Source organism: Pteropus alecto, unplaced genomic scaffold (genome assembly GCF_000325575.1).
Source record: "Pteropus alecto unplaced genomic scaffold, ASM32557v1 scaffold79, whole genome shotgun sequence".
Classification (NCBI taxonomy): domain Eukaryota; kingdom Metazoa; phylum Chordata; class Mammalia; order Chiroptera; family Pteropodidae; genus Pteropus; species Pteropus alecto.
The window spans coordinates 5911401-5934445 of NW_006494612.1; the positions used below are offsets into that span (position 1 = coordinate 5911401).

The window sequence follows — 23045 nt, forward strand, 5'->3', positions numbered from 1 at the left end:
GCTTTCTGATTGATTTTCCTTAAAAACTTCAAAACTATCTATTGCTAAAATCTCACAGCTTGAATATACCACAGAGAATACACTTACACCCTGGATTCTCAGGCAATTGAATTATCTAACCAGCTAGAAGAAATAAGGACAAACAAAATTTTCTTAGGAGCAAAGCCAGTATGTCTATGCCCCCATCCATTCTGCACATCTCACTGGCATTATTCTACTGAGCTGGAACCATGAAGGAGATTAAGGCTGCCTTCTGGTAAGGGAGCAGCTTAAAGCTATGTATCTTCTCTGCCTTTGTGGTTTTTACAACCTCCAGGCTTGCTGTGCCTGGGATTTGGCTCCCACTGGAAAATGAAAAAGATGAAAGATAAAAATATCAGACCTGTGTCAGGATATTGCATTGGTTAGAAAGCTCCCTGGTGAGCTTGATGCCTTGTCTCAGCTCTGTCCTTCCCACAATGACCCCTGCATTCTGCTGCTGTTCACCTAGTCCACCAATAACACTTTCAATACGTCTGGTCTCCCATGGCTTGCCTTACCTTTGTACCCACACAATTGTGAGTTAACTTCTTTGAACAAAATCCTATTTGACTAGCTGGACCAGAGGTCTTCAACATTGACTGTGTATGGAAATCACTTGGAGAACTAAAAAAAACATAACAAAACAAAAATTTGATACCTGGGCCCACCCGCCGACCAACAGAATTAGAATTTCTTGGGTGGAGAAAGCAGGCATCAATATTTTTAAAAAGTTCCCCCAACCCTCAACTTGGTAATTTTCATGTGCATCCGGAGCTGAGACGCGATCTAGATTTTGTACATCAGAATCACTTGGGGGGCTTTTAAGAAATATAGATTCTAGGCCTAATAAATCAGAATCTCAGGGGGTGGTGAGATTAGGATACTCTGCTTCTTTCTGCCTCCTCTCTCTTGCCTGGCTTCCTCTGTATAAATCTGAACAGCCTAGACTGCTGGCCCAATTCTTCATCTCTCCAGAGCCTGCCATTACCAGGAAACAGTCTTAGAATTTCTTAGTACAAATTCTAAAGAATCTGACTGGCTTAACTCAATTTGTAATTTGATACTTTTAGTAGAGATTGCTAAAATCTTGACCTTTACATTGTCACTGTTGAGAAGCAGGAGAGAATTCTCCACTCTATCCTTCTTCAGTTCTTCTGGCTGGACTAGTTATAAAATAATAAAATTGACACAAGACTAGATTAACAGGAGAAAAAACTTCAATATGTGTGCACAGGAGAATCGCAGTGTGATGCTCAGATCATAAAATGAGGCTCAAAGAACTGATCGAACCTGGCAGCTTTTTATACTTTTTAGACAAAGAAACAATAAGTTTGTGAGAAATTGGCAGGACAAAGAAAGAAAGTGCTCGTTAGAAAGGAATCTAAGCAGGTTTGAGGAATCTAAACAAAGTTTGGGCTTGGGTAGTTAATGAGTAAAGGCGTTGCAAGGTTTGTTTATATACGCTTTTTCTATTCTGGGTTTTATAACTCTTTTGATAAGATTGTCTCTCAGTCCTTCAGGAATGGGGAGTGCACCTATCATGGAGATTTATTTCTTGCTTTTAGGAGGACAGAGGAGAGTCAGAGAGCTCTTCTTTCTCTTATAACTTCTCGGGTGATTTTGGTTCAAAATCCTGGGGCAGCATGCCCTGGGCCCTGACATCACAAAGCCGAAACACTATATCCCAGCTTCCCTTGAATTGCAGTGTAGGCCTGAGGCTAAATCCTATGCAATGAGATATAAGCAAACTTGCTGAGTGAGTCTTCTGGAAAGTTTTCTGGGTAGGGCGCATGTGATGTGATGGCTGGAGCTCTGACAGCCATCTTGGAGTCATGAGCATAAGAGCCATATCCTTTGAGAGAGCAGAATGTGAGCAAGAAGAGCCTGGATCACTGATGAAGTCCCCACACCAGTCTTGGACTACCTACATCCAGGCTTCTTTTATGTCTTGGACTGCCTACATCCAGGCTTCTTTTATGTGAGACAGAAATACATGCCTATTTTTTAAGCACCTATTTTGGGATGTTTCCATTACTTGCAACCGAACCTAAACCTAACTGATAGTTTCCTCTGATCCAATAAGCTGTGATCAGAAAGGCAGAGGGAATACTAACCAGGTAATGAACTCCTAGGTCGGAGCAGATTTCCCAGGAAAGGGAGCCTGGACAGAGTAGGCAAACTATTTGGAGTATTCACCACAATTTCTGAGTTCCATTGTATCGAAGAGAACTACTATGATGCTTGAAAATTTGAGAGGTGTGCTGATATTGTAGAACATGCACCAGGGTAAAAATTTTGATTTTTACAGGCTCTGGGTGGTGGAATTGTGGGTAATGTGGCTGCAGGCCAGGTCGGCAGGTGCCCTGAGCAGATGGAAGTCAATTGTTCTGCTAATAATTGAAGAAACATTGGTTACATTTTTTTCAGAGACCTGGTTAACTCATTTCCTTTGGCTGCTTAGGGCTGTGATTTATAGGCAGCAAAGTTACTTAGGACAATAAAGCCCCCAGGCCTTGTGGCAAAACGGCTGAGATTTTTCAAGAAGAAAGGGACCTCTTGAACATCTCAGTCAGCTCCTGAGTGAATGATACCCAGAGGAAACAGGTTTCAAATGTGTCTCCATCATTCACATCCCCAGGAAGAGAGATAAGAGGAATCAAGAAAAAATACTATGCTATGAAGAAAAAAAATGAAGTGCTACGTTTATTTCAAATATCTGACTTGTTTTGAGAGTCCTGGAACAGGCTTCCCAGACTACAACTCCCAGAGAACACAGGTCCCACCAACCTTTTTCTTTCCTTTTCTCTAAAAGCACTTAATGAGTTGAGAAAAATTGGTTCAAATATCAATTGGTTTGAATAGATCTATTCGATAAAAGGAAGAAAATAATATATGTCATTTTAAAAAATACCCTTTCTTCTATTCAACTATGTCCAACTGGGCTATGGCTTTTCTTTTCTTCCTAAGCAAATAAATCCTAAAAGTATGTACATAACCTCTGTCTACCGAAGAAGCACCGTGCCTGCAACACCAGTGCTCTCAAAGCTACAATTTCAGTCTGGGTCCCGGAGCAGCAGATCTGAAGTCAGCCACAAATGTTAGACACTGTGTCAAACACAGGGATTTAAGAAATCAGTTGTTCTCCGTGTTCAGGAAAAAAAAAAAAAAAAAAAGTTTTAGTGGTCTGTAACAGAAAATAGGAAAATAAAACAGCAAAGTAGTCCATTCTGAGGCCTCACCACAGATCACTAACTTAAGTTACATAGACAGGAAATCTTTGGGTACAGGGAAAAAAGACCAGCCAAACAAGAAAAGCAATGGCTATTTATTAGAGCTTTGCTGTAGCAAGGAACTTGGCTACCGTCACTCCAAGGCAGGCACAGGAGTGAGAAGCTTTCAGTGACAAAAGAGACAACTTCGGGTGTGTCAGCTGCAGGAAGCTACAGGTGAGCTAACTAGAAGTTGGATTCCACATACTGTGTAATTGGTTAGAAGAGCTTATTTAGTTTTTCTGGTTGGTCTTTAATTAGAAATGGGACAAAAATTAGGGAAGATATTAATTAATTCCTGGCCATTCGGGGCCCATTGTTTCAGAAATTATTGTTTTGCTTTCTGAGTTGTTGCTAGAGATAGCAAACTGGCTTCCTGCAAACCTGACCTATAGCAAGCTGGCTTCCAGGGCTGGTTATTATAAATAAGGAGTTGGTTTCCAAGTCCAGTTGTAGTAGGTCAGAGTTCTACTTTTATATAAGTTCTGGGCATTGTCTCTATATTCAGTCCCTCTTTCAAACAAAGTCAGATAGCTCTCTCTAGGCAAATGTGATTCCCAGCATGTCTAGACAGCACCTTTGAGAGACAGCTAATCCTTGTCTGCCTCGACCAGAAGTGCTGAAGGACACACCTGCTTGTGTGAGCTCATCCCCAAGATGATGCCCCAAGATGGTGAGCAAGAAAAGGAGGCTAGTAGCTATGTAGCAGTGGAGCCCTGTGAGGAGAGAGGGGACAGTGTTCAGTGATTCTCAGCTCCAGCTGTGAGAACCCTATGGCAATTTTGAACAAATACTGATGTTAGTGCCCCACCCCATTCCCCCAAAGATTCTACTTTAATAGAGCAGAACTGAACATTGGTATTTTTTCAAAATTTCCCAGGTGATTCTAATGTGCAGCCCAGGTTGGTAGCTACTGACCCAAACTTTTACAGTGGTCCCCCCAGGCACCAGGTGCTCCTATGAGAATGTAATGCCTGATGGTCTGAGGTGAAGCCGAGGCAGCGATACTAGTGCTGGGGAGTGTCTACAATTACAGATGAAGCTTCTCTCGCTCTCGCTCACCTGTGTTTCACCTCCTGCCATGTGGCCTGGTTCCTAACGGGCTACAGACAGGTATTGATCCATGGCCAGGGGGCGGGGGGCGCGTTGGAGACCCCCTCTTTGAGATACACTTGGGAACAAATGCTTAGCAATTAGTAAAAATGAAACAGGGCATGCAGCCATGATCACTTTCTCAAGACACCACTAATCTTTGTCTTGTAATGTTAGACTTTAGAAATATAAAATGCAGAGAAAGTAAACGAGAGTAGCAAATAGACAATGGTCATAGGGTACGAGCCTACCTACGCGATAAGAAAATGCTGTAGGTTCAAAACCAGGGGTGTGAGCAACAAATGAGTATACTTCGAACCACCTTTAACACAACTAAAGACTACCTATTCTGAGCAGCACTCTTTATTTTTATTTTTATCATTAAAATTTTTATTTCCCTTCTTTAAAATGCCATTTTATCACAACATTATTTCTTACAGATTTTGTGTAACTCTGTGTGTGTGCATGCATGTTTATTTTCAGTCTATCTAAGTTCATACATTTCTCAAATACTTTAAACAGAATTGGCGTTTTGGGCATAGAAACTCCAAAACCTCAAAAGAATCATATACTTACTCAATACACCTGGTATCCATTTTTTATTTCTAGTCAGTTCTAATTTTTCAAATTTACCAATTTATCTGAATTTGATACAATACCACCCCCTGCTGGAAATCTATAGGGAAGACCCCTCGTTTGAGTGCCTCCTCCCTGCCTTTCTCTCTCCCCTTCTTTTTCTCTCCCAGCAGAATTTTCTCTTCAAACAAAATCATATGCAAAAGCTCACTGAACGAAACGATAAAAACAAAGTCGTGCTGGGGGCTTTCTCTTTCCCACATTCTCATTGCCAACCTCACATCGCCCTCAGGATATCCAAAAGAACTTATCACTCAACATACGCCATCTTCCCCTCCCCGCCGCAAATTAAAATTGCACCTAGTTCTCTCACGCTTCCTTATCTCAACGAATACCACCTCCTTTACCATTCTCTCACTCAAGACAAAGCCCACCTGAGGATTCACAATACCCGTGAATGGGTTGAAGGCTCTGAGTAGGCCCAAGAAGCCAGGTTAAATTTAGTTAATTCAGCAATTCCCAGGCTCATTTTATCATGAGACACAATCCCCTCCTCCCCAGTGCTTTTTAACAACTTGCAGGAAACTCTGGTTATACTTCATTCAAAAGGATTGTTCCATCTTAATTAGCAAATTAGCTCTTTGGCTGCACATGCTATCCAATCTTCCAAAATGCTTAGGCAAAGTCAGCTATATAACCACCCGCTCTCAATCATCTGTGGTAATGAAAAGTACAACCCTTAGGCGATGGACCCCAGACAGCTATTGAGTTGATGCCACATCCATAGGCAACTTCATCCCTGTCTTCTACCAGGAATTCTTCCAGCAGGAGTCATGCTTTGTCTTCTATATTAAATGTAATAAACCTGCGCTGTGTGATCACCATGCAATTTATTTAGAGGGATTATAAGGCTCGCTTGGCTACAATTTTTGAGCATTGTGGGCAGCTCTGCAACTGACAGTGAGTTCAGTGATATCCATACGTTATCTCCTCCTATGGATTTATGAACCAAAAATGTCAAAGTCCCTACAGCTTCCATCATCCATGTAAATTAGCATAGATCCTTGAACACCGGATCTAAAAGAAATCTTTGTTTTTAACAAAAATAGAGCTTTATGCCCCATGTCATTAGCACTAGACTTAAGTCTAATACCAGAACAGCACTAGATTAGATTAGTACTAGTCCTAAATATAATGATACCTATTGTATCATTTCTGATTTTGAAAATAAATTGTATTTGATCAGTAGTCTTCAGGGCCCCTTGCTGTCATTTCATGTCACTTATAGCTTTGACTTGGAAGTAGGGGTCCTCAGGGCTTGGACACACTCGCTTAACAGTCTGGAGGCCTCCAGAGCAGTGCCCCAGTGCACAGAGAAGCCCCCGCTCCCGTGGCCATAATGGTGGACCACAGGCAGTCTACGGCCATCCTGGACTAGGAGCTCTTTCTGCAGCCGAACACCCGCCCTGAAGGGCCTCAAGCCCACCCTCTCTCTTATGTCACAGGCTCCCCGGAGAGAGGGCTCTAGAGCACAGCATCGGGAAAGAATATCTCTGCTAATTTCTGCATCTGGAGACAGATTCCAGTCTCCCTTTTGCCTAGTTCCACCCAGGGTTACACTGGATATACCAGGGTAAATATAGGTCAGTCCACTCCCATCTCGGATAAAATGCTTCACCCAGGGAGCCTGAACTTTGAGCAGTTGGCCCCTGACAGGGAAAATCTCCAAGTCTCCTGCAAGCTGTCTGCTCCCAAGGCCTGAACAGTTGACCACGATGTCGAAGAATGGGTGCAGTTCCCACAGGTCTTCTATTCGCCGGGTGAGTATCAGGCCTCCACTTTCTTTTACCCTGGGAAGAACGAGAGACCAGGAGGTGAACCTTATCAGGTGTAGAGAGATTTAAGAACAGCTGGCAGGGGACAGTGGTCAAAGACCTAGAGAAGATGGCTGGCTCTGCAAGACGTTACGTATTGTGTACGTAGTATTAAATGTAGTCAATTAAAAAACTTAATCCTTGCTTCAAGCCCAAACATGACACCTTAGTAACAGAAAATAATTATTTTCAGTCTATTTGCATTTAAAATCTCAATTGGCAAATAGTACTATACATATAGATTCACAGGGAAAAAATCCACTTCTTCTTCATGGTGACACTTAACATAGCCTCGCCTAACATAGCTTATAATCATTAAAAATTTAAATATGAATGCATGTTTTGCATGTGGTAGGAATGTCAATAATTTATACTCAAAGAACCAATGGTGCTGTTTTAAAAAGATATTCACAAATTGTTTGAATCATCATCCATCAAGGCTAAAGCCTAATTCCCCTCCCTCTGAATGTGAGCAGAGTCCAGTCACCTGCTTCTAATGAATGTACATATTCATTAAATGTATATATACACATACATATATGTATACACACTCACACACACACACACACACACACACATATTGCAACACATTATCCTGGACTTTCTTCTGCTATAAAGCATGTTATTGGGACAATTGGCAAAATCTGAAACGGTTTATAAATTTCAAAAATGTACCTATATTAATACTCTCATTCTGATTACTTGACTTCGATTATAAGAGAATGTGTTGGGTTTAAGAAATACATATTCAGCATTTGAGATAAAGCTGCTAAACGGTTCAGGAAAAAATGTATATTTAGAGGGAAAAGGATAATGCATCATATCTGCAGCTAAACGGTTCAGGAAAAAATGTATATTTAGAGGGAAAAGGATAATGCAAATATGGTAAGTTTAAGATTTGGGGAATCTGGGTGAAGGATACATGGGATTTCTTACATTTTATATATAGTCTAATTTTGACCTGACAACGTCATCACATCTAAGGACCACATCTCTCGCTCATTCCTTTGCGACGCATATTCTAATAAAATCTACTGCACTCCATTTCCCACTTCTCTGAATCTCCATCCCTGTCTTGTCTTCTCCACAAACTTGTGTCAATCACTCTAAGCCCTGTTCAGGCATTGAGCAGTCTCTGGTCCCTTTGGGGAAGAGGGTGTGGATGAGGCCCAGGGTTTCTATGGGAAGGGTGATCCTGGAGGGGCGTAGCTTTGCACCCTTAGTCCAGCAAGTGGGGTTTCAGGGAACAAGTTCACCTCTGTAGCTGCCTTAGGGCAGCTACTGAAGCCCCAGTAGAAGCCCCCAAAGCTAATTTCTTTGAGTTCATGGAAGCACCCAAGAGTATTGCACCCAACATAGACACCTATTCCCTACTAAACCTGTTGCCACCATTAGAAAAAACCAGACACTGTCATTTTCCATCTTCCTGGCTGGTCCCCTTCTACTTCATCCTTACATAGCCAGGGAGAAAGGGGAGAGTTCACATTAGACCTGTGTCTGGAGCCATCTCTTGCCCATTGCTCCTCCAGTGGGGGGTGGACAGATGCTGGGAAGGGGAGGAAATCCCTAAAGATGCTGGGAAAGGAAGACTGTGCTCTAGCAGGCATGGTGTGTGTTCGGCACAGGGGAGCAGGTCTGCTGTACGCAGGAAGGACCTTTGCAGGTGGGACATTTATGAGGCAGGGACAACCTGTCACATCCCTAATATACTATTCATATTTCTGTCCAACTACTGAAAGAGCCACAGGAGTTTCTTTCGTGGACACTTCTATGAGTCAGACCAAGTAAGAGAACAGAAGATACAGGAAATGGGAGACAGAGGGCTTTCCTAGGGAAAGTAGCAGAGAAGGCTTACTACGTGAGTAGAAGGAAAGAACTGGGAAGGAAGCCCAGTGTGGTCAGTGCTGTGGTCAGTGTGGGCCTTATCAGGGCCACAGAGTAAGGCATGGCCTCCTGAAAAGTAAGCAATGCACCTAAGTTACAGGTCCACTGGCACAGATATGGGGCACCCAGCCTTCTGGATGTCATCAAAGGTAAGACAATGCTGGTCCAGCCGGGATAATTTAGCTAGCGTGCCTGGCGAAGAAACAGGCTCAGCTGACTTACTGCTTCTGTGATGCATTTCCTGGAAACGGACAAGTAAAAAGCAGCAGAATATGTCTCCAAAGGCCAAATATATAAAATATGATCTGCATGGCTGATTAAATCTCAGGGGTTTTTGTTCATTTGTTCTGGATACTATTGGAGATACATACATTGGTGATATATACACATACACACACATATGTATGTATTTTTTTTAAAAGAAGATGACCCCTTCTGTTCTTTGAAAAATGATACAGATCAAATTTGTGGTTAAAATATTTTTTCTTTCCTGGAAGTTTATATTTTTTCAGAAGAATAATGCTTAGGTTGAAGCCATTGTGTGGCTTGTAGAGTGAAATGCCTGTTTTTGAGTCAAAACACTGTAGGCTGAACATTCACATTCTGTAGAAGGAATGTAGGAGGCCACAAAACAGACCTTGGGTGTGAGGAACAAGGACGAATTGTGTGGCTTCTGGTGGAGGAGAGTGGGTGGCAGCCCACAGAGTGAGTTCCCAGGATCCCACCCCCTTACCACGAGGCTGCCCTGCTTCCCGCCTGGCTGAAATCCTCGCCCTGAAAGGCTTGTTTTTGGTCTTAAAGAAATCCCTTCCCTAGAGCTCCTCCCTCAAGAGCAAAGAGGATGTGGGGCCCTCATCCTTCTTCACATTGGCCTTCTGGACAGATGCCAGGCCCTGAGGGAAAGGGGACAACTAATCTCCACTAATCAATTGGAGGCCTCTGCATGCTATCTGTGCAGGCCCCACACTGGGCGGCGGGAGGAAGCATGAGGCATCAGGGCCCCTGGGGGGAGCTGGGAGGGGCTGGGGTGGCTCCCCTGCCGTTGACTGTGCATTCTGTCTGTCTGAGACACTCACGTCCCAGCCACTGTCGTAGAGAACATGTGTATCAAACAAATAGACTGAAAGAGGCCTCCCCAGGACTCGAAAGGAATAAGAACAGCCTCTCGGATCTCTTCTCCCTCATTCTGCCACCCAAAAGCAGACAGGAAACAGTGCGCTGCCAGCTAGCCGGCCCTCAGGCTCAATGATGTTGCAGTCAGGAGGTGACTCCCAGTGGAACAAGATACCACTCTCTTGGGGTTATTTTAAGTAAGGTAAAATGCTGACAACAGGTTTCCAACTACTGAGAGGGTAGCAAGATTTTTTCCCAGGCCTTCATCCCACAGTTGGAGATTAGGCCTGAAAATGAAGTTATTATGGAAATGAGGGATCTGTTTTCTGGAAGGTGATGCTATAGAAGCAAGCAGAACAAATCATCCTGATTATACAGTATACCCTTGAACAAGGTGGGGTTAGGGGCACCAACCCACACACAGTCAAAAATCCACCGATAACTTTGACTCCCCAAAATTTAAATACAGTTCCTCGGTATCACTGGGAAATTTGTTCCAGGACCCCCAGTGGATACCAAAATCTGCAAATGTTCCATTCCCTTATAGATAATGTCATAGACTACACACAGGCAGCCCTTTGCATCTGTAGTTGGCTGAATCCACAGACTCGGAATCTGGGGATATGGGACCAACTATACAATTGTTGAAAAATACCTGCATATAAGTGGACCCACACACTTGACACCTGTGTTGTTCAAGGGTCAGCTGTATTTGTTTCCATTTGTTTCTAGAGCTAAAACATTCATTCTCAGCCAGAGTGGGAGAGCTGCTGGGACTGCGGCCGTGCTGGGGACTGGCCCTCCCTCACAGTCCAGGGTGGGGACAACCCCCAGCCCCTCCAAGGAGGAACTTCTCATGGCCCAGGGCAGCCTCAGGCGAACTGAGATATCGCCGAAGACTCCTCAGAGGAGGGCACTTACACTGGGGTGACGCTGCTGTCCCTGCCTCTGCCCTCTCCCACACGACACAGCCCCCCTGCCACCTCGTCAGTTGTCCTGGGCCTTCATGCTCCCTCTCTGCCCCATCAAACTCTCCATCTTCCGAAGACCTTATCTACTATTCGTCACTTAAAGCACAATGAAAGCAATGTGCCCTCTCTTTCAGGGAAAATTTCTGTTTAAGTCTTCTGCCTTTACTTAATAGTCCATAACCTTTTGTAAAAGATTGGGAGAAACTCTTCATACCCCCACACTCTATTTCAAAGACTCAGAACTTACTCCGGCTAATCTGAACTGTACCTTCCTTTCACTGGGCCACCTAGAGGACCCTGCTCTGGCCCTTCTCCAGCTGCGCATGAGAAGTGAGCATGGAGGCGGGGTGGGGGGATGCGTTCAGCCAGAGCCTTGTCCCTTCATTTTCTGCCCATGAGCTGGGGACCCAGCATCCCCACATTCCCTCTCCACTTCCAGGGTCTGCACTGTCTTCCTCTGCAGGGCAAACTGTGCCAGTCTGTGTACCCCTGAGCCCAAGGGATGGGCAAGAGAGAGCTATTTTCAAGGGGAGGGTATAGATGGAGCGTGAGTGTATGGGCTAGGGTGCCTCCTGGCACACATCCAAGGCTGCTGTGTTAAGGTGCAACCCTTCTGGAAACCCAAGAATTCTACATGTATCTTGGCCTTCCAGTGGTTGTAAGTATTTGTTAAGTAAAAGCCTAAATTATTTCTTATTTAAAGATTTGTTAGCTTGATTGAGAATTTTTAAATTTACACATCTGCATGTGGGCTTCTGTTCTTATTCTTGTCCCAGGCAGGGCAAGGTAGAGGAGGGGCTGATGTTGGGTGTGTTCCCTAGCTCCACCCAAAATCGAAACACGGTAATTTCAGAGTACAAGGTGAAAGAGAAAGGAGAAAGAGTAAAGGCAGTTTATTTCTGCACCAAATCCATAAATTTAATTTTTGGCATTGCTTCAGATTTCTATTAAGGAAAAGATGGAGGAAAATATTCATAAACTATGATAGATGATTGGCTAAAGAAGCTGTGGTACATATATACAATGGAATGTTACTCAGCCATAAGAAGAGATGAAACACTGCCATTTGTGATAACATGGATGGACCTTGAGATAATCATGTTAAGCGAAATAAGCCAAACAGAAAAAGTTGAAAATCACATGATATCACTTATATGTGGGATATAAACCTAAAAGCAACAAACAAACAGGACGAACAAACAGAGACTCATGGACATGGACTATAGACTAGTGGTTTCCAGAGGGGAGCGGGGAGGAAAGAAGGGGGAGGTAGACAGGGGAAAAAATTAAAATCATTTCTTCAATTAAAAAAATGTATATATGATTAACAATAAAAACATTTGAAAAATTGTTCAAAAAAAGAAAATGTTCATAAAAAGAAAATGTTTTTCTTCTCAAAATTGGAGCGTGTGAAATCTTGTTATTCCTAAAAGTAAGACAGTGCTTAAAAAAAAAAAAGATGCAGACATGTCAAAAAGGCAGGAGCAACTTGAAGGGGCTCCCACTGGCCAAATCTTGGACGATTTGAACATCAAAATAAATAACAAGAGTAATAGACTGAAATACTTTGAATAGAATAGGAATCTATGAGTTCATACTGGTATAAACACCTGAATAATAAATACAGGAAAAGAAAAGACTCTTCCTTATAGTAGAAAGCAAACTAAATGTAGAAAGAGAAAAGTATCACTTGGCAAACACTACAGTAATGGTTCAGGCAAGAATTATCAACAAGTACAAAAACTACTAGGTGAAGTTTGAAGAAAAACAGGGTATTAACATAGCCTTAAGGTATATCCTGACAACGCATTTAGCAATCGCAAAGGGAAAAAGTAGCAACTTCACAGTGGAGATAGTTGGCAGGCCAGAGGATCGAAGGTAAAGTCACTAGAAGAGGACAAACTGACACCATGCACCTCCTGATATGAGGCAAGAAGGATTCAACACCAACTCCATGGCGTTCCACCAAAAATGCATAACTTCAATCTAATCACAACAAAACATTAGACAACTGAGGGATATTCTACAAAACAACTGGTATGTACTATTCAGAGTTATAAACATCATAAAAGACAAAGATAGGCCAGAGACTAAAGAGACATGACGACTAAATGCGATGTGAAGTGTGTTATCATGGATTGGATCATGAACCAGAAATACACATATCATATAAAGGACATTATTGGGACAACTGGCAAAATATGAGTAAGGTCCATAGTTTATAGCATTGTATCAATATGACTATCTGGGCTTTTATCATAGTACTGTGTTTATGTAAGAGAATATCCTTGCTCTTAGAAAACACACATGGCAATATATAAAAATAATGGGACACAGTGTCTGTAACTTAATCTTATATTGTTCTGAAAAAAAAAATAATATATATAAAGAAGAGAGAGAGAAGATGATAAAGCAAAATGTTAGGAATCTGGATAAAGGGTTTATAAGAGTTCATCCACTTTCCTTATTTCTGCATCCATGACCATCCCTGCCCCAGCCCCTGGCCAACCCCACACAGAGAAGCCCTTGGTCAGCCTTTGACAGCCTCCGTGATGGGAACAAACCCTCTTCCCAATCTTCCAGAGACCATAGGGCTCCAGCCAGGTTTTCTGTGGACTTTCCAGAACATAGATACAAAAATCCAAGATGAGAAAGCCAAACAATAGATTTGGGGTAATAATAAAACTTCAGCCTAAGAGAACTAAAAATTTAAAAAATTACAAAATTCCCTAATGCCACCTCACCTTTTATGCCCAATATTTTGTACGTGTTCTTCCATTTTGTTTTTGTGTCATAAAATATATATATATAAGTAAAACTGCCACTTTCGGCATGCTTAATAATTTCCTGTATCTGAATTTAATTAAGATAAAATATATGATACCTCAACTTTGTATCACTAGCATTAGCACTTCCAAATTCTTACAGTCATTTTTATAACATAAGGACAAAAATGCAGCACTACACAAAACTGGCACTCGGGAAAGATGGTGATTCTGCTAAAACTTGAATGTTGGCTGATGGGCAACTCCATCATATGATGGCTCAAAATGTTCACTTATCAACTGATGTACTCAGGTGGAAATTTAGCCTACAAACAGTGGTTTATAGGCCAGTGAACAAGGCACAAAATTGTGGGTTTTATGAAACCGAAACTTTCAAAAATAAATTGACCCATATAAATTGCTGACAGGTAAAAGTGAGACGAGCACTTATAAAGCTATAAAAATATATCATAATGCTCTTGACATATGTCTAATGGACTTAGGCCCCTCTTCTGTGCTCCCATTCAGAGCTCATAAATCTGAATTTACCCCTCACCATATGTGTTACTCTAATTGTTAATTAATACGTAAATGTAAACACACGAATATATACATCCATTTATACCAATAGACTAAAAATTCCTCAATAAAAATGATATTTTATCTTCCTTTTGACCAGTGTATATATAGGTGTTCGACAAAGAATTGTGGAATTAATGAATTATCTGAATCAATTATTCTATATCTTACGTCTGGGACCAGATCATTGTTGCCACTGCTTACTTCAAGCCACTTTCTAACATTTACACAATAATTCGCACTGTTCCTATTCATCTACCAAATATACAGATTCGGAGATTGAAAGGGCTGTTTCACAACCCCCAACATGCTCCCAATTTCTAGACCAAACTATAGAGAGATTTATCGACATGTCTGAAATAAATACGCTCTCGATATGTTTCCTAACTAACTGGAAACAGCGGGAAGTCCTGAAAAACAAGTCAAAATGCAAGTTCGGGGCATTTTGGGCTGAACTGAATGAGGAAGCAATTACATAGTTTAGATAAACCCTCAGTGTCAGAGTTCTTATTTATAACAAAAGAAAATAATGAAGCTATTTTATCACTGAGAAAAAATTCAAAAATAATATATAATAAGCATAAGATTCTCTCATCCAAAGAACTAGAGTAACTCATCTAATTTAATAGTTGGAAGAGTATTTTCTAAACTCCATTTAGAAAATGGAGGAATGAGGAAACTAAGATACTGTTTTAATAAGTGGGTTTTACTTGGGCGGGGAGCACCAAAGGTGCACACATAGAAGAGATGGATATGTTACTACGAGCATGGTATGACTCGCTCCTGTGACCCAAACACGGTCTTCAAATTGTTTTAACAAAGCTTCAGCCATTTGTGAGCAGCAAGATACAATGCAAGAGTTCTGAGGGACCACAGAGACTTTCCAGTATACATTTTATAAATAGCTACGAAGTTATTTATGGCTATGACAGATGAAGAAAGCAGCAAAGAGCCATTTTAACTGACCTTTTCTCCAACCATGCGAGATAAACAGAACTTTCACATTTCAGTGTTGTAAAAGCCTGACCAAACACATGTTGAGGGAATTTCTTCAGCTCAGCCTTGGTCATCTTTCGAAATCCCAGAACCACGTCGGCCCAGAATGGCACTTCCACAGTAGGAACACTCCGAAATATCTGCCAACTCAAACATATTAGGTGGAAAATTTTCCTGAAATTTTGTGAAATAACACATTTCTAGTGAACTCCATGCAATATTTGCTAAACTATTGAAAAATCACACTTCTATAACACATAAAGAGAAAAAGATCTATTCTTCCATTCTCTTGGGTTCAGATAACTCAGTAGCTAAATTTAAAATGTGCATGATTGAGGAAAATAAGACATTTAAAAACAGTGTGTCTTTTAAAGATTGAATTTAATTCTCTTTTTCTAAAAAGTCTTGCTTTTCTTTATTTAGTTATGACTGTGTATATTGAGGAAAAGTTTTTGTTTTTCCAGATGTTTTACATACCATCATAAGTTAAAGACTGACCTCAAATCTGAACAAAATATCTAAATTAAAACAAGTAATGTTCCAAAGAAGGCTACATCTCCAGCCCTCTTCTCTCTCCTGAGCTCCAAAACCAGATCTAAACCCATGTTGTCTACTCCCCACTGGATGTCTACCCCCATGTCTCCACATTAACCACCCTGCACACTTCCCCTCCCTCTTTCCCCAGTCTTATCCAATTCAGAAAACGGTGCCCCATCTACCCAGGTGCTAACTCCAGAAACCCAAGAGTCATCCTTGACTCTCTCTCTTCTCTCACCTTCTACATGTCATCAACTGTCAGACCCTATCAAATCTCCTCTTAAGTATTTCTCAAATTCATCTACTCTCTATCCCTACTATCAACACGTAATCTATCCCACCATTATCTCTCTTTCCACAAATCTGTTTTCCACGCTACAGACAGAATATTTTTGAAAAGCAAACATGATCAGTTACTTTGCTGTTGAAAAGCCCTCAGTGGCTTTCCATTACCCTGGAAATTTTTGTCCCTCCAATAAATCAGTCACCCTAGATCCAGGTCTATGCATGTGCCTCCGCCTGGTATACTGACTCCTCTGTCCTGAACTTTGTCTCTGCTCCTTCACCTCTACATCACCAAATCTAACCTACATTCATCCAGATGGTCTCTGCTGAAATATTACTTTTTTCTTGGTGGCTTCTCACAACTTCCCAGAGAAAGTTATTCTCCAGATACATACTTCCAGAGCACCCTGTACTCTTCCCTTGGTAACTCGTGTCTCATTTGCAACTCATTAGATTTAGGACATTCCCTACAGACCATAAGCTGCATGAGGGCAGGACAAAGTCTGACTTTCCTACAAATTTACTCAGTACATATTTATTGAGCATCTACTATATGCCAAGTAGTGTGTACTAAATTGCTCATTTATATATCCTTAATACCTAGGACAGTACCTGATACCGGCGAATGCTGAAAAATTGTTTAGAAGGAATGAATAGATGAATAGATGATTAAGGCTATATACTTAAGCCAAAGACACACAGGACATTGTACCCTTGTCTTCACCTGACTGATCCAAATCCTTTTTGGAAACAAGTGGGATAAAAATCATTCATGTGAATTTAATACTCTCTTTTAGAATACTTAAAGTATATTCTTCTTAATATCCTCAATGGTGGCAAAGTCTTACTCTTGAAAGGATAGTTGAATTTTGGACATAGCTGTCTACGAAAATTACTTAGAGCCAAAGTTTGTGAGTTAGGCTGGGTCACACTGGTTGGACAAAAACCAAGTGTGGCCGTATATCAATGAGAAGCACTCTTCGATGTGGTTCATCATCTGGCTTTGAAGAGAATTGTCATTATCAGTCCATCTTCAGAAGGCAGAGAAGTGAAAATTGCTGCTTTGGACAGGGACTTCAGGAAATTAATGACATCAACACCGTTTGGTGTTTGTGATGGTGAGGGAGGGCAGAAAATGTCACCAGCAGAAAATGTCAGCAGAGAGCCTGATTCTCAAAAGAAGAGAAAGGACAGTTTTGTTTCATTTTTAGAAACAGCACAAAAGAGGCAGTAGATTTGAGAAGTTAGGAAAAGGCAAACCTTCTGTTCTTCAGAAGGCTTAGGGCATGACTGTATTACACACGATAATATAGATAGCATATAGGCTATGTCATAAATTAAAAGACATAAATTAAAAATGATAGAATAGCTAGTAATCTCTGTTTAAGAAGATATAGAAAGACATTGTCATATTTTAAGTGCTAGTTTGTGCTAGAAATGTTACATAGGATTTATTTTTAAACTCTTTTGTTTAATAATGCATGTCTCCTGAAATTAGATATGAAGAATCAAATAGAAGTGTGCTAACTGTTTCAGAAATATTTTTTCCCAAGTGGCATTTCAAAAGGTAACTTTAGTGACCTAGAAAATTTACTTTTTTTGGAACGTCTCATTCTTCAAAAACACTAACTATATAATATGTCCCTATATTTTGGGTCTCTGTACCCATTCCAGTGTCGCACCTGTTTGACTTCCATCAGCTACATCATCCCCCACATAACCTAAGCTCGTTGCTTACCTGACAAATTTTTTAGCCATATTTGGAAATCACTGCGTAATCCCTGAGGAAACTCAAAATAGTATTTGTGTTGAGAAACTGTATTGGTTTATTGTTAAAAAATCTAATATGATAATTTGTCTTTCTTGAGTTCTTTGAAGTAAAGCCTAAAATGTTTTTCTAAATCTGCCCACATCTAGGTCAGCACGCTGCTCACAGCAGATACTCAATAATAGTTTACGCTGAACTCTAAAGTCTGTTAAGATCATTCCAAACTCTAAAATAACTTCGGATTTCTTCTCTTACCCAGACACCAGATGAACACCAGCCTCTCTGGCTTCTGCAGAACTGGCAATTGCAAATAGACGGTTAAACGTCTCCCTGAACCACTGCTTCTGCTCTTGGATGGGTGTGTCTATAATCACAGGGAAAAGCCAAGGGGAACAGAAAAGAAAGTGATGTTATTGACTACGGTTTACATAAACTCCTTCTTGGAAAATGGAAAAAATAAAGAGACAAGGAGGAACATTTAGATAAAGTACCACAGTGTGGTAGAAGATACATCAACATACAGAGTTTTGAATGTTGACGTGTGCTATTAGCTTCTGTTCATATAATGATTAATCAGCAAAGGGGAAACCAATCAATCAGGGCAAAATCTGATATGTGAGTCAGCTGGCAGGTGGTCTTTGGTACCAAGAATATTCCAGAAGTCCTTGAAAGATCCATAACCAGCCTTAGCAGAAGTTAGTTTAGAGCTAAGGCATCTGGCTGGCCATACAGCTGAAATGATAGGAGAAGGAACCCAGGGCCTCTTTCCTGGGGCTGAAAACATGGTAAGTGACAAGAGTAGACCTGTGGGGCCCAGATCAACCAGGACAGAGAACAGCTGCACGTCAATGGGAAGCCCATGGAGCTCGCCCTCCTGATACAAGGAAACAAGGTCTGCACTGCGGAGGTTAGCTCCTCAGGAGGGGCTCCCTACGGCCCCAGCCAGGGCTGCTATGTCCTCCATGCCCCTCCATTCCATGGAATCACGGGCCAGCCTAGAGTATCATCCCCGGAGTCGGCAAGGATATGCAAGGACCATGCAGGGCACCCCGTCTCTGTCAAGAGTCCTGTGAACCAGCGCTCCCTATCCCCTGGGCATCCCTGCCGGAGCACAAGAGATTGGACTCAGACACAGCTTCTGGAAGGGTACCAGGCTTGTCCAGAAGGACATAAATGTCAAGCCCCAAAATAAGTGTTCGAGCTCCAAAGTGTCCAATGTAGGCACAGACAAATCCACAGGCCGTCTGACTCCCATAGAAGGGTCATGAGGGAGAGTCCAGGGTCAGGCCAGGGACTGGGGAACAGTATTCCTGAAGGGCTGCTACGGGGCAGCCACAGAGGAGATGAGGGAACTGAAGCAGAGAGGATGCTGACTCAGCCCTGCTTGGAGCGATTCCCTGGAGTTCACCATAGAAGTGAACAGGCCCCTGGAGTCATCCTGCTCCCCAGACAAAGCCCCTAGATCAATGCAGGCATTTCAGTAGCAGGGTTTAAAACTTGTTAGAGAGTCCATAAGTGTGTCTTTAGGAGTGGATTTGTGCTGTCTTCCTTAAACACTGTATAACGTTGACATACATAAGTACAGAAGATATTACCACTGGGGCTGGTTTGAAAGAAGCCCAGAGAGAAGACTGGAGAGAGAAAGACCCTGATCCAGGGCCCCAACCATCCGGCCCAGAGTGTGAGTTCTGGCTTCAATGGCCTGGATGAACTCTCAGGTGAGCCACCTTTGAAGATGATTCCATGACTATCAGGCTACCTTCTGGCCACTCATCCGGGCCTGGTGCAAGCAAGGAGGCTCTTAGAAATGGACACGAGAACTTGTCATACGAAAGGCACCTAGTATGAATTAGCGTTATGCAAACATGCCAGCCTCCTGTGCTTGTTCCCTGCAAGGCAGCTCCCAGGAGGTAGACAAGCATCATGGGTTCTGATAAAACCAAGTTCTTGGACCTGTAATACCAAGGCATTGCCCTCTCCATCTGGGCAAAAGATGGGTTTATTCTCTGTTAGGTGAAACTGGGCATGTCTGCACTAGGAAACACCAAGTAAGAACAACATACTGAAGAGGAAGGTTAAGGAAACACATAGGAACCGGGTGCTAAGACTCCAGCCCTCTCCTCCCTCTGCCTCCTAGAAGGATGCCAGGTAGGCTTTCAACCTTCCCCAGCCAGGAGACTGGAATCCTCTTCTCTGGCAAACATGACCTTCCCAAGAAGAAAGACTTAGACATAATGACATTAGAAGTTCCCCAACTAAATAGACCTGCCATCTCACTCTAGTGAGGCTTAAGGCTACAGGCAACATAATGACATTAGAGGTTCCCCAACTAAGTGCCATCTCACTCTAGTGAGGCTTAAGGCTACAGGCCCTGTGTACGTGCTTAGAAATTCCCATCAGCTATTTAGTGTCCTTCTCCTATCTGTCAGCAGACAGGTAAAGGTGAACACATGGCCAAGGAAAACCTGCAATATGAAAAATGAGAATGTCCCACAAAACAGCACAACTTGGAGACAACAAAAACTATGCAGAGAGAAAATCTTTTAAAGCTATTATTAGTATTTTCAGAAAGATACTAATCTGTCAGAAAGAAAATCTGTTGCAACCATAGAACACAAATAGAATGTTATCACAAAGGAAATTTTAGAGAACAAAAAGGAACTTTGGAAGATTAAAAAAATGCTATAGTAGAAATAAAAAAGTCAACAACAAGGTAAAAGACAAAATTGAGAAAATCTTCCAGAAAGGAAAATAAAAAGAGAGGTAGAAATAGGAGCGGGTAGGGAAGCTGTGAGAATTGGAGGACCAGTCCAGGAGGCCCAGCGTAGCAGCAACTCCAGAAAGAACGAGAGAGAGATCAGGAGAGAAGCCTCGATAATTGAGTAACTTGGGACTGCTTCTTGAACTGAACTACATGAGTTTCCAGATTAAATGAACAGGGCAATTTTCATAGTCCAGTTTGCTGCTTTTTGTAATAAATCTTATAAACATCTGACTGTTTGAACTATGTGCGTGTATAACTTTGAATTAAAAAGTTAAAACTACAAGGAGAGAACAGAGAGTGCAAATAAGAAGGTGGAGACAGTGAATATTAACCTCATTCGCTGCAAAGTGATTTGGGTTTCTATTTAATGCTGTTCCCCTTCTCCCGTTTCACGCGGGAAATACCAAATGGAAAGAATGCGTGGATATGTTTTTAAAAATTAATGCATCCTTAGGCCTGAATACATGTTGACTGATTGTTTTTATACTAGCGTACGAGTGAGTATAATTTCAGTCTCGTTACATGCAAGTAGTTTCTGACTTGATGGTCATTACTGGAATCAGTAGGGAGACTTAGAGTTACCAGTTGTGATAGTCATTATTGTTTACCAAATACTTCTGGCTGTCCACCTCCTGTGAGCCTTACAGGTTTGCACTTCACAGCCTCTTTCTGAGGGGTGGGCTGGACAGATCCTTTAATTGCAGAAGTGAGACCCTCCCCGCCCCGTCCCCAAAACTCCCTTCCGCCTGGCACTGGTGCTGATGACATTCAAGACAGCCTCTGCTTCATCAGCTTAGATCCTTGGGTGATAAGCAGGTCCCTCACTGATGCTCGATCAACATATACGTGAGCAAGAAAAAAACCTTTGCTTTTCAAGCTGCTAAGATTTGGAGGTTATTCTTGTCTTACAGCATAATTGAGCCCTTCCTAACAGATGAACCAATGAGATGCTAAAAGTGTACATTACACTTACATGCACATCCAGCTGTCTTTGTCAACAGAATTTCACTAGCATCATTCTACCTAATGTCTATCATACCTGACAGAGGAGCAAAAATCCTTCTCACCTTCATAAGCATGAGGAATAAGAATTCCAGCTGCCACATCACTCGTGGTATCCGGAGTAAACTTGTCGGAAATGACTGTGATGGAGCATCGCGGGATCGATTTGGAAATGCACAGAGCAGTGGAGAGCCCTGTCACACCTGCCCCCACAACGGCAACCCGGACTGTGTCCATGGGCCTGTGGGCAGAGAAGCCATGAGCTATAGGCCTTGTTCTAGGGTTTATTCGATCCAGCACAGAGTTTGGCCCCGGGGGTTCTTTCCTGAGGTCCACAGCCTGTCAAACTAAGACCTTCCCTGTTAGTATTCCTCGTGGAATAAAGAGAGGTCCCTGTAAGCTCTCTTTCCATGATGCATTGGGGCAGCAAGGTCTCGATGGGAGTTTTAGACATTATTGCAAAACCAGCCTGGAGTTGCTGCTAGAACACATGATAGGTAAGTAGGTTTGCGTTTTGGGGAGATTTCTACTTATTCCGCCCCCTTGCCTAATCCACTCTCCCTGTGGACACGACGTAGGGAAGATTGGTGAAGTAAGCGAGGTAGACACGAGCAGCAAAAACCTCCCGAGGTACAGCCACTGGGAGGGAAGGGTACATGAGCAATTTAGAGTTAGGCTTTACTGTCTATGAACTAATTTTTTAATTATAACAATGTGACAGAAAGTTTGAACGACTCAACTCAGCATCTCCTCTTCTGCTCCTCACTCTAACCAGCTCTCGCCACCCCCTTCCCTGCCTCTGTCACTGCTTTCTCCACCCCCACATTCCCATCCTCACTCCCACCCCACACCTGAAACCCCACCTCTGAGAAAGGAAGGGTCCAGGCAAGGGACAGACCAGTGGTGGGGGCAAGCTTGAGGAGCGTAGCCCCACATGTGTCCCCCAGAGATAGAAGGCAGCCACCTAATCCCTTCCTGGCTCTCCTATTTCACGCCAGCCTCCCTGCCCAGCAACTTTCTCAAAATAGCTCTAATAAATTCAGTTGGGAGGGCAGGTAGCCCATGGCTGAGAATAACCAGCTGCCAGGGAGAAGGAACGTGAGCCAGCAAGGTGGGTATACTTTGGCCCAGTGACCTGTGAATCACTGTCACTTGATCCCGCTAAGACACAACCCCAAACTCCCAAAGAGTATGTATAGAATGACCCCTGAGCCACAAGCAGGAGGATTCAAGTACCTGTCTCTGAAAAAGCAGCCTGGAGCCCACAGAAGGCTCTGGCACCAACGCTTGTCTTCCCAGTGCGCGGTTGGTTGGTCTAGTGCCCTGAAAAGCGGAGGGGAAAGCAAAACTGCTTCCTATTGGGGAAACTGTTAAGGACATTCCCTTTAATCTTACTCTCCATTGGCCCGTACGCCCGTGGCTCTGTCACTTATTCTCCTGGAGAAAGGAACCATTGACCTCATCTTGTAAGCTCCATGGAGCTGCGGCTCTGCCAAGCCCTGGGAGCGTGTCCACCCTTACTTAGCAGCAATTCTCTTTCTAGTTTACA

General features: G+C 42.5%; 1 protein-coding gene across 1 annotated transcript; it reads right to left on the bottom strand.

The window, feature by feature from the left end:
• Window positions 1–4964: 4964 nt before the first annotated feature.
• On the bottom strand, window positions 4965–22821 carry DDO (D-aspartate oxidase). The gene is made up of 5 exons (XM_006926071.3): window positions 22733–22821; window positions 21562–21737; window positions 17986–18094; window positions 15111–15287; window positions 4965–6808 (listed from the first exon to the last, which is right to left on the bottom strand). Exons 2-5 carry the CDS (start codon window positions 21731–21733, stop codon window positions 6241–6243), a joined length of 1026 nt encoding a protein of 341 aa, XP_006926133.1. The 5' UTR covers window positions 21734–21737; window positions 22733–22821; the 3' UTR covers window positions 4965–6240.
• Between the last annotated feature and the right edge of the window lie 224 nt (window positions 22822–23045).